General features: G+C 35.4%; 1 protein-coding gene across 2 annotated transcripts in view; it reads right to left on the bottom strand.

Moving 5' to 3' along the window:
• Nucleotides 1–1007: 1007 nt before the first annotated feature.
• PLXDC2 (plexin domain containing 2) overlaps nucleotides 1008–12559 on the bottom strand; it is a 503758-nt gene continuing 492206 nt past the window's right edge. For both annotated transcript variants that reach the window (XM_069086276.1, XM_069086277.1), the window contains exon 14: nucleotides 1008–11265. In XM_069086276.1, the coding sequence (XP_068942377.1) occupies nucleotides 11149–11265 (117 nt within the window). In that variant the 3' untranslated portion in view covers nucleotides 1008–11148. The remainder of the gene's footprint in view (nucleotides 11266–12559) is intronic.

Genomic DNA, 12559 nt, shown 5'->3' with positions numbered 1-12559 from the left:
CACCATATTAGAGTTGCATCTGATTCTTTGGCTGTAGCTTCTGCCCATTTCATATTCAGTTGTCCATTAATACTAGGTTTGCTAGCAAAGGATTCCTATTTAATTAGCATTGTTCTCTTTAAGATGGAAGGATTAAAAAAAAACAGCTGTCCAAAGACACAAATACTTTGAAAACTAGTGGCTTTCTCAGAGGGGCGATGATGAGATGATTTGGGGTGTTTCTAAATAAACACATCAAAATAGAGTGACTACGGTGTTTAATTTATGGTCAGAAGACCTGGTTTTAAAGCTCCCCTCCAGCACTGATTATCCTCCTGGTCCCAGGCAAGTCAGTTAACCTTAATCACCATCAATTTTGGCATCTAAAAATGGCATTGAATAATTGAAGCAGTTTAACTTGGGGTAATGAGCAATGGCTTTAGAACCAGGTGACTTGGATTCAAAATCCACTTCTGATATTTGCTACATGTATGACTTTGGGAAAATTATTTAACATTCCTGGTCTCCTTTTTCTTCATCTGTAAAATGAGGGGATTGGATTAATAATAACAATAATAATAGTTCATTTTTATAGCACCTGTGATGTGCCGGGCACTGGGCTAAGCATATTTCAAATATTATCTCAATCCTGTTATTACATTAATGTATAATACATTATTTTACAGTTTGGGTAACTGAGGCAAACAAGGGAAGTGTTTTGCTCAGGGTCCACAGTTAGTAAGTGTCCGAGGTTGAATTTGAATTCAGGATTTCCTTATTCCAGGCTCAGCTCTCTGTACACTATGCTGCCACCATGATGCCTGATGATGCACAGGGTCTTTTGCACATCTAGGTTTAATGATACTGTGACTTGCAATGATCACTTCATTGGATTGACTTAAGGAACAAATTATATGATATGTAATGATCTAATATGATGGTATTTGATAATATTTTTCAATCCTTCAAGTGCCATATAAATGTCAGTAGTTTCATTCCTAAATAAAAGCTCTGACAGACATAGCTAAAGGTGTTTAAAAAATTAAAACAAAACCACTTTTATTGTTTAATATGTAGTCAAACTTGACAGTAGTGTTACAGAAATTGCTCCCTTCTCCCCTTCTAAAATCCCAAATTTGCTGACATCAACCAAAAGTGAAGAATGAAATTAATTGTGAAAATATCAATCAATGAAGAGGATAATAATATTTGATCATCACTAGTTTCCACACCTCTGAATATGAATTCTGCCTCCCTCTCAGTGAATATACTGGCTTTCTTATATATTTGCTACCAAGAAATGATTCCCAACATAATGTAAGCAGAACCAAAATTAACAATGCAAAGAAAGTCAATTTCAAAAAGCTGTATGGGGAAAGAATATAATGAATTATTGTAACAATACAGAAATCCCCAGAAAAAAATAATTGGCAAATCAATATCTTGTAATGGAATACATTCAAACTTAAAGACATGTAATGTTATAGTTAAAAACAATCAGGAGTATTTTATAGAAAATATGTAATATCTGCATATTCTTGTATTTAATCAGAGGGCTCCTGTATGTCACACCTCTTTTGCTATCAAACATTAGTGCAAATTCAGACACAATGGTTTTACATTTGCAGGCTCAGGTAATTCAAGAAAAGCAAAATTAACAATTATATATGTTACTGAAGAATGTAGCCCTAGAATGAAACATTTCCATTTCCAGGGTAAGAAAAATGGGAATGATGTCCAAAGTACTGCTATAAGTCCAAATTGTTCATTTCAACAAGTTTTGTTCTCAATAAGTTTTGGAAAAGCCTATATTCCCTTGAAAGACAAGGTCCTTGAGATGAGACACAGTGCCTATTGAGACAGTGAAAAACTCATTGACCAAGTGTTTCCATCATCCCCTATCTGTGGTTCTTCATTTTGGTACACTTTTGACTCAGTTATACATGGTTACATTTCCTCCACTATCCTGTTCTCTTTTAGAAGTCCTGTAACCTTATTTCAGTGCCTGACACATAGTAGATGGTTATTGAACATTAGTTGATTGACTTTCTGATCCAGACAAAGGTAGCAATTATACTTAGAAATGCAGCAGAAATATTCTCTACCAGGGCAGGCAAGGACAGGCAGCTTGTGCAGTGCTGAAGTTTTTCTGCCTTTACAATGTAATGCTTCAAATGCCGACAGGCAGAATTATCAGAAAAATGTTGTAAATTCCTGGCATTAAATAGTCCCATGATCCCAATTGGCATACGAGAAAGCCTGTCTTTTTGTCTTTCTTTTTGCTTTGAAAATAGTTTTCCAAGGTGCTAGCCAAGTGTCTCCCTCCCCCCAATTCAGACAAGTGAGGGGGATTTTTTTTTTCTTTGAAGCCAGTGAAAAAGCTTCTCTTGCCAACCAGGCTACTTGTGCCCATGTTCCAGTATACACAAAATGACTTTCTTTGAAGAGATTTCATTAGACTCCTCAAATGAATAGAATGTCCTTTAGCAAGGAAGGCCTGATTTCACTTAATGTCATTTTCAGTGCTGTCAAAATGAGAGCACCTAAGAAGCCTTGATTTTTTTTATCTTTTTGGAGGGGGGAGGGTAGGGCAACTGGGATTAAGTAACTTGCCCAAGGTCATACGGCTAGTTTTTGTGTGTGTGTGTGTATGTCAAGTGTCTGAGGTCGGATCCAAACCCAGGTCCTCCTGACTCCAGGGCCAGTGCTCTACTCACTGTGCCACCTAGCCGCCCCGAGAAGCCTTGATTTTGAGCAATAAATATATTAATCTGGGCTTTTCCCCTCATAATTCTCTATGTAAAGATTGATGCACTGTACCATAAAGTCTCAACAAAGACATTTCTGAAGCAAATGAAGGTCTATAAAATGTGGGCCCTCTCCAGAGTTGCACCAGATTCCCAGTATCTCTTCTTTCAGGAAAATTATTTCTGGTTTACACTCTCCTGTGACACAAAATGAAGAAAAAAAAAACCCATATCTGTTCTTATTAAGTAATAAAGGCAGTAGCAGGGAGGGGATCTACTCTTGGTTACACCTCAGATCCAAACTAACCTAATTACATCATTTGACAGACTAGGGGAAATCGATACAGCTGCCATGCTGGAGGCAGCGGTGAGTGTTATGTCAAATTCCACCTCCCTATGACTATTCAATTATTTTTGTGGAGACCTGGAGAGGTCACTATCCTCTAGCACACATAATTTGTCTATCAGCTTTTCCTAGTTGTCCAGACTTTGATGTGGTCCCCAGCTGTACAATGCTCATTGCACTGAAGTGGGGAAGACAAGCAGGGCTTTAGATTCCATTCCCCTTCCCTCCAGTGGAAAGGGCGATGATGCAGTGTCTGTAATGGAAGTTAAGGGACTGAATAGGAGATAATACTTTTGTTGAAATTTTATAGTTACAGTAAAGTGACAAAATGGGTAAAATGAAGGACTTTGATTGAAGAAGAGCTGAGTGTGAATCCTATCTTAAAAACTTACTACTAAGTCTTTTTGTGTTCATTTCTTTTGTTTTGGGACTTCATTTCCTCATCTGGAGAATGAGAATAACAATGGTATCTACTTTTTCGGATTGTAGTGAGGATCAAAAGAGATGTGGAAAGCACCTTGCAGATCCTCAAATGCTATAGAAATTTGAACTACTATTATAAATAGGGGCTGCACGATTCCTTATCTACACTTAGGTCATGGAATGCTGCTGTGTTGCTTTCCCAATATTTTGCACAGCACTCTGCTCATAGTTTTACAACATATGTTTACAACAAATGCTTGTTGATTTATTTATTAATTACAAGTGCAGAGATAATAAGGGGAGGGTACCATTTTAAAAAATATCACTATGGCAAAGGAATGGTAGGGATCACTGAGGTAATTTTATGCAAATCAAATTGCTCAAAATGAATACATCATTCTTTTAGTCGGAGTTTTTATTTTCTTAATGCATTACTCCACTAATGTTTAAAACCATTTTCCATTCAGTAATTCTAGATTTTGTGGAAAAAAGATAAAGTCCCTAAATGAGATTCAGGTTAACTATTTTTTGGGGAGTGAGGCTGAAAGACAGTAGGACTAAATGTATCCCTATAGAGTTGAATGTCATGTTGCAGTCACATGTAGAAAGTTATTTGATCCTTTACATCTTGATTTTTTTTCAGAAGTTTTCCAAAAGCCCACTATGACATCTTTAACAGATTCTGTTTCATTCCCATGTTAATTAATAATCCTCATACTTAATAATAGTAAGAATAGAGAGAGTTGTGGGATGGATTAGGGAAAAACAACAAACCATTGACAGTATAGTACACAAATGAGACAATAATATGAATGACACAACACACACTGTCCTAGGCATTCTAAACCTAAGGGGTCAGTGTTCTTGCTCAAAGGGACAAACGCTTCGGGAAAAGTTAAACTACAGTCATCTCTACAATTAACCCAAAGCAATTCTTCCATGAAAAAAGAGGAAGAACGATAAAGGATTGTTTTGAGGGAGATGTCTAAAGTACTTTTTTTTGCCTTTGTTCCATTGCTGAATAAAGCTGTAGTTGAGTCAACATGGCTATTTCAAATTTGATGTGATTACAAGGTCAGAGGAGCAATTGGAAGGGATGATGATGATGGATAGTGACCAGATCTTCAATGGTAATAGTGTACAAATTCCCATGAGGAAGGATACATGAAAACAAGATCTCTGTCAAAGAGAGCAAATCCATATGATGAGAAATGTTTGTCTAGGTCAGCCATTACATCAACAACATAGACTGCCTATATGGCTTTATCTAATTCATCCTCGAACTTAGCAAGGTTGATCAACCACCGAAAAATACCTCTAAAGGAATATTTCCCTACCTTTCTTAAAATGCATTATTCAAAGCCAAGAGGGACATTCCTTCTACAGCTGGAGGCAAAGAAAAGGCCAGTAGGATCCTGCTTGCTGGAGAAATATGTACAATTTTGCAAAATGAGCATTGGTATCTTGAACACCAACAGCTTGACTAACAAACACTGCACTAATGAAGGGGATGTATTAAAAATACAGCTGAAAATATGGGAGAAAGGACTTGTGAACCTAAAAGTTTGATTCTTTAGCTTCTAGCTGCTTTATTGATCTTCAGAGTATAATTCACATTCCTAAAAACTACCAAAACTGCTTTGCTTCTGGAATTTTTTAAGAACCTTAAAGCTAATAAAATTTGAGAAGCCATGAGAGAAACGCTGGTGGAAAAAAAGGTGAAACAATGTTCCACTCTCTCAAAAGAACAAGAATCATATAAACTGCAATCTCATAATTTCTCTAGCAACTGTGAAACAATATCACAAATAAAAAGGAAAATATGTAATAGACTGGAAAAGAAGACCAGTGGACTTAAGGGAAGGAGACTCAGGTTCAAATCTTCACTCTGTGACCTCAATTTTCTCATCTTCAAAATAAGGTGGTTGGATTAAGTAATCTTGAAAGTTTCTGCCACTTCCATCCTTCCTGATGCTATAGGGGTAACTATTTAAATTGACCTAGGAAATGTTGTTCTATCACTGGAAGTAAAGATGAAATGGCATAGCCAATCTATGACATTTAATTTTTTTTTATAAAAAATTCTCTAATCAGATGCTGCAAAATGAGCAATTAGTTGCCTTGAGTAGGATAGAAAATTTGAATTGTATGTTCCATATGATAACAATGTAATTTGTTCAACATCTGGTCAAAGAAGATTACTTATGATCAAAAGTTGCATATGGTTTAAAGCCCTGACAAAAGATTGTTATTAGAAACAAGGAAAGCACGAGGGTATTTGCACAGAGCTGACTACATTTTTAGAATTAGTTTCAGGCACAAAACATTGAACAAATTGGGCATCATGAGGATCCCAAGAATCAATAAGCTAACATTATAATCCAAATCATTCAGAAGAACTGACCTAATTGAAAAGAAGAACCCAACAAGGGACACATACACAAGTGATAGCTTGAAATCGTTTGGTTGCCACTAATTATGATTAGAAATGGAATTAAGCTGGAGAACAGTCTTTGTAATGAGAATAAGAATATTGTCATCTCCTCATATGTGCACTACACTTTGTCATTCACAGGACATTTTCACATGCCTTATCCAATTTGATATTCATAAGAATTCTAGGATTGTAAGACTAGAGTGGGAAGGGACCTCAGGGGCCAGCTAGTCCAATTAACCAATAAGGAAAGTGAAGCCCATTTCAAGGTTATACAATTTGCCAAAGATTATATAGGTAGTAGGCATGAGAAGCAGATTTTGAATCTTGGCCCTCTAACTCCAGACCCAGTTCTCTTTCCCCTGCATCACAAACTACTGAGGTAGGCAGATTTTATAGTCCTCATTGTACAGATGAGGAAAATAAGGCTCCAAGTACTAAGTAATACCTAGGACCACACATTACTCAGTGACCAAGCTAGGATTAGAAACCAAGTCTTAAATCTGTAGTCATTGTTCTTACTGCTATAAAAGTGTGTCTCTTTACCAAAAGAAGCTTATCACAGTGTTTAAGACTGAATTTTTCTCAATGAAAAGCCCAATCATTTTCAGGATCCTATCTGGATAACTTGGATTGTTTTCCTCAAAGACTATTCTTAGCTGTCTAAGTAAAGCTATGCTACAGAGAAGTACAAAGAAATGTGTTTAATAGCAAATTATATCACCAGATAGTGCTATTTTCAATACTAAAATCTCTAACTGCTCACATACTCCAGGCAAGGAGGCTGTCAGTTACCCCTTTTTAGAGAATCCTTAGGTAGTTTAAGATAAATCTTTTTGGTATTTCCTCTAAAGGTTTTGATTGCAATTGACTCACATACCTTTTCATCCTTTGTAACTCCTGTCCATGTCCCACCATACATTTTTGCAATCGGGGTCAAACCATAATACTGAAGGTCTTTTTTAATAGACCTCCTCATATGTCATAGATACCACTGAGGCATTTGTATTGTCCAACTATTTTTCTTCCACCTTATTTGACTGACCTTCTTTTCTGGGCATACATATTTCTGTTCTCTTTTATGCCCTGTCCCATGGAATTTTCCATTAGTAATATATTACAGTCTATCAGAACCCATTATAAATTCTACTGTTGCATATTGGGGTGACCTATAAAGAAGAATCCTTCAGGGACTGAGGCATTTCATGATTCATATGTATATAGAATGGCCATATGAATATCAGGATTAAAAAGATGGATTTTTGTTTCAAATTAAAGCTTAAGGTCATTTAAAATACCTTAGAATCCCAAATGCAATGCCACTAATTATTCTACTTCTTTAAATGTGTGGGCCTAGTTCATAATCCAATTGTAATGTTTGTTCAAGACATATACATAGATGGGACAGAGGTCAGAGTGTACAAGAATTATCATAAAAAAAACAAACAAATTTGATCTCATTAAGCTACTGATGGTGAATACTGGGGAGTAAGTAGATAAAGGGCCTAACATGAAGACAGGTTTTCACCACTTCCTAAGGAAGTTTAAGTCATTTGCAGTGATGAAGCAATCATAAAAAGCTAAGAAACTACATTAGCAGATACCTGATTATTTTGTCAAGTAGACTAATTAAAATATAAATTCATATGTAAAAATATACAAGAGTAAGGTGGTGAGAGAGTTGCTGCATGATACAATAGAGAATAAAATGAAGTAAATGCAATAGGCTTGAGAAGAACTGTCTACTCAATAAAACCATTGGTTTACTGCTTCAGAATTGGTAGATGGCAAACTCTAATGAAAATTACTGGGAACTGGGGTTCAGATGGCCTGGCTTCTAGGCATTAGTCCTGGCCCTTAGCTAGCTATGTCAGAACATTTTCCTTTATGGGGCCGTTCCTGCCTCAGTTATAAAACAAGGGAGTTGGATTAGATGATAAATGAGAAAATCTAAGATTTTGTAGAGCTAGTACAGTATGTATAGGTCAACATTCCAGTAAAGATTATGCAATTAAATTAATATCCACCAGGAAGAAGCCATTGTGTGTTGTATATGTAAATCAGTCCTGTTTGATGCCTGCTCAGAGGAAATATTTACATGACTTAAATTGTAATAATTGATTTAGTCAAATGGAATAGGGGATGAGAAACATTTTTATAGCTACTAACCTCTCTGTATTCTTCCATCATAGTATTTGACTTTGGAGAAGTTTCCCATATTTATTTTTTCTAACTTACATACTGACAATTGTAATAATCAAGGCAATGTCGTGTTCTCAGTCTTCCTAATGAGGAAACAGGTCCGGAGGAGTTAAGATAATTAACTCATGGCTTTATAGCAGTCCAGTAACAATTACTTAGCTTGAGAAGTCCTGATGTTAACAGTCAATTTAGTATGCCAGGCTCATTAGCCTTTAGTCATATTTGAGATCCACAGCATCAACTCTCACTATACACTACAGTAGCACAGTATAATCAAGTAACATTTTAACTTCATTTTCTCTATTGGTGTTTTTCTCTCTTGTTTTATTTTTGCTATAATTTCTATAGCTATTAGATATGTGTGCCACAATACATATCAAGTTATTAATCAAGTTATTATTAACACAGTTCCGCTCTCCATATAGGAAGTTCAATTTCCATTTTATACACCAAGACATCATTTTGCTTTGGTTGTGGAGGGGAATGTAAGCAAAGAATACGAATATAGAATAAAAAGCAATCAAACAGAAGAAGAAGGCATGAAAGAGGAAAGATGTAAGTTAACATTGCCATCCTTCTATCAAATTATAATAAATCTTCAATCTGACCTGAGAGGACTTCCTTCCGAAAGCCCTCTCCAAATCCTGATGCGTTTCTACTCTGAGGTTGTCATGGATGTTTCATATTTAGTTAAACTGAATAATTCAGATTATAATTGTGAAAGTTTTTCACAGAATTATCAATCCTTTCATTGCATACAAAGGATGATAAGCTATGAAGGGCTTTGGAATATCTTTTCTTTCCTTCATTAACATACAGGAAATCATACTGATACATAGGTTTAACAGAATTATTTGTCAATTACTGCCATTGGAAGACAAATTTATTGTAAAAAGCAACAAGAGCAGAGCATCTCATCTCAGAAGGAGGTTGTCTACACGATCATTAATACTCTTAGAGTACCAGTTGCACCAGTTGAATTGGCAAGTCATTTGGTTATTGCTACATAACTAAATCTACCCCACAAAGGCATGTGTTGGAACAGTTCATACAAAATGAGAAGGCATATGGCTTTAAGATGGTCATCTTAACTTTCATTTTAACTTGCTTCTCAATTCTTTAAGATGGCTGTTACATAAGTTATGAAAAAAAGGTTAAATGCCATGTCGGATAACTTAAAAAAACAAACTGTGCTATACAAAAAAAAAAACAGTACTGGTTTACATCATGAAGATAGTTATTAAGGAGAATCATGATTTATTAGTGGATTGAAGTCATTGGATTCAAACACTGTCTATACATTCTAAAATGTTAGTAAGGTGCTACTTACAATATATACGCGTGCTACTTGAGACCTGAACCTGCAAATGTTGAACACCGTACCTTAACAGGAATTACTTTGTACAGAATGTGAAGGGTTCATAAGTCAAGATGGCAATGGAATTATACACACAGTATTTGAATTTCAACTTTAGAAGTTCAGTGTATATTAACCCTTTTCTTCCTCAAAGAATGTTTAAAATTCCTTTTCCAGTGGGGATGTTCACAATCTGGATTGTGGTTAGTCCAACCAGGCCAGCATAACTGGTGGCCTCATTTAAGGAGCTTTTAATGTCTTCTTAACCTAATCTGGAAAGGAAAGGGTTGATGTGAGTGGAAAAGTGGCTCATGTAGGCAGGAAAACATATGGCACTGCAATAGAATGAACCACTTTCCCCAAGGGACATAAAAATATTCTAATATTAAGGATTATTTTACAACTCAATGGAAATATGCAGTAATGCAATCCATTTTCTTTGTCCAGATGACAAAATGCAGTCTTAACAGTCACAAGAGCCTGCCTTGTGTTAGCTATAAACAAAAATATATTTATATATATATATATTTATTTATATTTATGCAACTACTATGTGCTTTAAACAAAATTACTGTATGAATCAGCAGGGTTCAGAAACATTTTCCTTTTTTTTTTTTTAAATCTCTGGGGATGTGTGCTGGAGATTTAATGGCTTCTTAGGCAAGAATCAACAATGAAACAGGCCATCATCAGTACTGACCTGGCAAAAATAAAAATAAAAAAACAAATCCAAATCCACACCTATTGTTTGAAATACCTCAATAGTTTTGCTTCACAAAATGACTGAGAAATTTCCTTTTCCTTCTATTAGCCAAGATATCTTTTACTTTCATTTCACTCCATAAGTTGACTATGCAGGTAACATTTCTCAAAAAAAAACCCAAATTTGACATCCAGAAACAGAAGTTATGCCTCTCCAAAGAGGCCTTTGGGAGCTTCTTTGTCAAAGGTTCACCTAAAACTTGTGATGGATGTCTTTATAACCTAGAGATGGAGAGTATATATGTCTCCTAAAAAGTGGGAGGCACATTTTAATCTTCCTCTTGAGAAAAAGGCCCACACTTAGAATAATGAACTTGTTTGGACACGTGAGAATGAGCCCTGAAAACCAAAATCCTACTACTGTTTCTCAATTTTGAAGATTGGAAATTGCTTGTTTTACATGTAATCACTCTTTTGCCTGCATGAATTGGTTTTATTCTACAATCTTAAAATATTAATTATCGTCTTTTCCTTTAAAACATTGTCAATTTGCCAAATCTATTACCTTTGAGACCCCAGAAAACATATGAACCAGAGGGGATAGAACCCTTGTGAACTAAAGCTTTATTTTCTTCCCTTGTTTTTTATTCAACCCAACACCTAAGCCAATAGCATGTCAGTCATGTCAGTTCTGACCAGTCCACTGGGGATCTTCTAAAAGAACTGTATGTCATTTCATTAAAGAAAACTACTGCACAGCACAGCATAATCTGGTGTTTTTGCAAATTTCCTTCCCCGGCGTTCTTGGACAAGGCTGATCCGGAAATCGTCCCTTTTTTAGGCTACAGCAGCTTAGAGTGCCTTTATTTTTTTCTTTTTTCAAAAATTTTTTAAAGATATAGGCAAAGTTAAAGTCTTACACCTGTAAGCCAGTACTGGTGTTCTTTCCTAGAAATTTTTAACACTGCTCTGATACAATAAAACCTTCTTTTTCTCCAACAGGTTCAACTTCAGCATATGCAGGGTGTCCAGAACCTCTTCGAAATTTCATTGCTGGCCATCTGCTGGGACGCCGCTGGGAGGAAAAACAAAACAAAACAATGAAAACAAATACTAAAAGTACAGGTAAGTTGGGATTGGGGGGAATCTTCAATTAATTTGTTTTGAATAGATTTACAATGACATTTAATTACCTACTATCTGTTTGAGATAAACAACATGATATAAGCATTAGATACAGTGATTACAGAACTGCCCTTGGAGTCTAGCTCACCTGGGTTCAAGCCCTTCCTTTGTCACAAATTGGCCTCTTGGTACTTCAAACAATTATCAGATGGTTAAGTTGCACAGTATTTGCAAATATGTACAGGTAAAGATAATTGCATCTCTCAAAGTTCCTAATACCAATAAAATTACATCTCGGGACAAAACAAAACAAAACAAAAACTAAAATCAAAAACCCAACATAACGTTGCATCCCCTAGGACCTTCTCCCTCATTTTGTTTCACTGAATAGATGACAATTCAAAGCAATCTCCCTTATATATTAGCCACTCTACTCTCACACAGAACAATTTATTATATAGGTAGAAAAGGGCCAGCAAGAATGTAATGGAAGTCCCCTGAATCTAGAATCAGAAGACTTGGATTTGAGTGTAGTCTTTATTTAGTATGCAATAGCTGTGTGTTTTTATGTAAGTCATAACCTAAATGATCTCTAATGCTTTATGATTTTTAAAATCTTCTGTTACTCAAGATTCTCATGGAAGACAGTTTGATTTCCAAATTAACAGATGCTGGCACCTGTAAGCTGAAGACACAGGGAGATAAATTGGCGGGGGGAGAAGATTTTGAGATCAAATATGTGTATAAAAATAATCTTAAAATTATATTTTATTTTTATATTGCCTTTTCTCTCTCCCAACACATCTTAACAGCACTCTTCTACCTCTCCCCCACTGTTAAAAACCAAAGGAGAAATTCATGTAACTAATAGAGAATTAAAACAAACTCTCATATTGGCCATGTCTATTGAATATTCAATATTGAATATATGAATATTCTATATTGGTATGTGTCTATGCCTCAACCTCTACTCTAGATATATCACCAATTTTAAGATTAGGGTAGCCTTTTTAATGATGAAATCCTTTAGAAAAGCAGTTGTAGACAAACTTTCTAAATAATTAGATATTCTTCTCATAAATTGAATTTATCAGCCACTTTTATATTGATGATAAAAAAAGAAAAAATAATATTTTCTCCCCTTTCTGGAGAAAGAAGTGGCTTCTCTTATTTATTAAAGAACACTACTAAAATATATGATTAAATCATAGGTGGAAATTATTTGGGAGGGTCTAAAGTGATGC

Source organism: Petaurus breviceps, unplaced genomic scaffold (assembly GCF_028583685.1).
Source record: "Petaurus breviceps papuanus isolate PSGF00001 unplaced genomic scaffold, PetGlider_PUasm1.0 178, whole genome shotgun sequence".
NCBI classification, from domain to species: Eukaryota; Metazoa; Chordata; class Mammalia; order Diprotodontia; family Petauridae; genus Petaurus; species Petaurus breviceps.
Note: the sequence above shows the minus strand (reverse complement) of the source record. Positions and strands in the feature narration are given on the sequence as shown.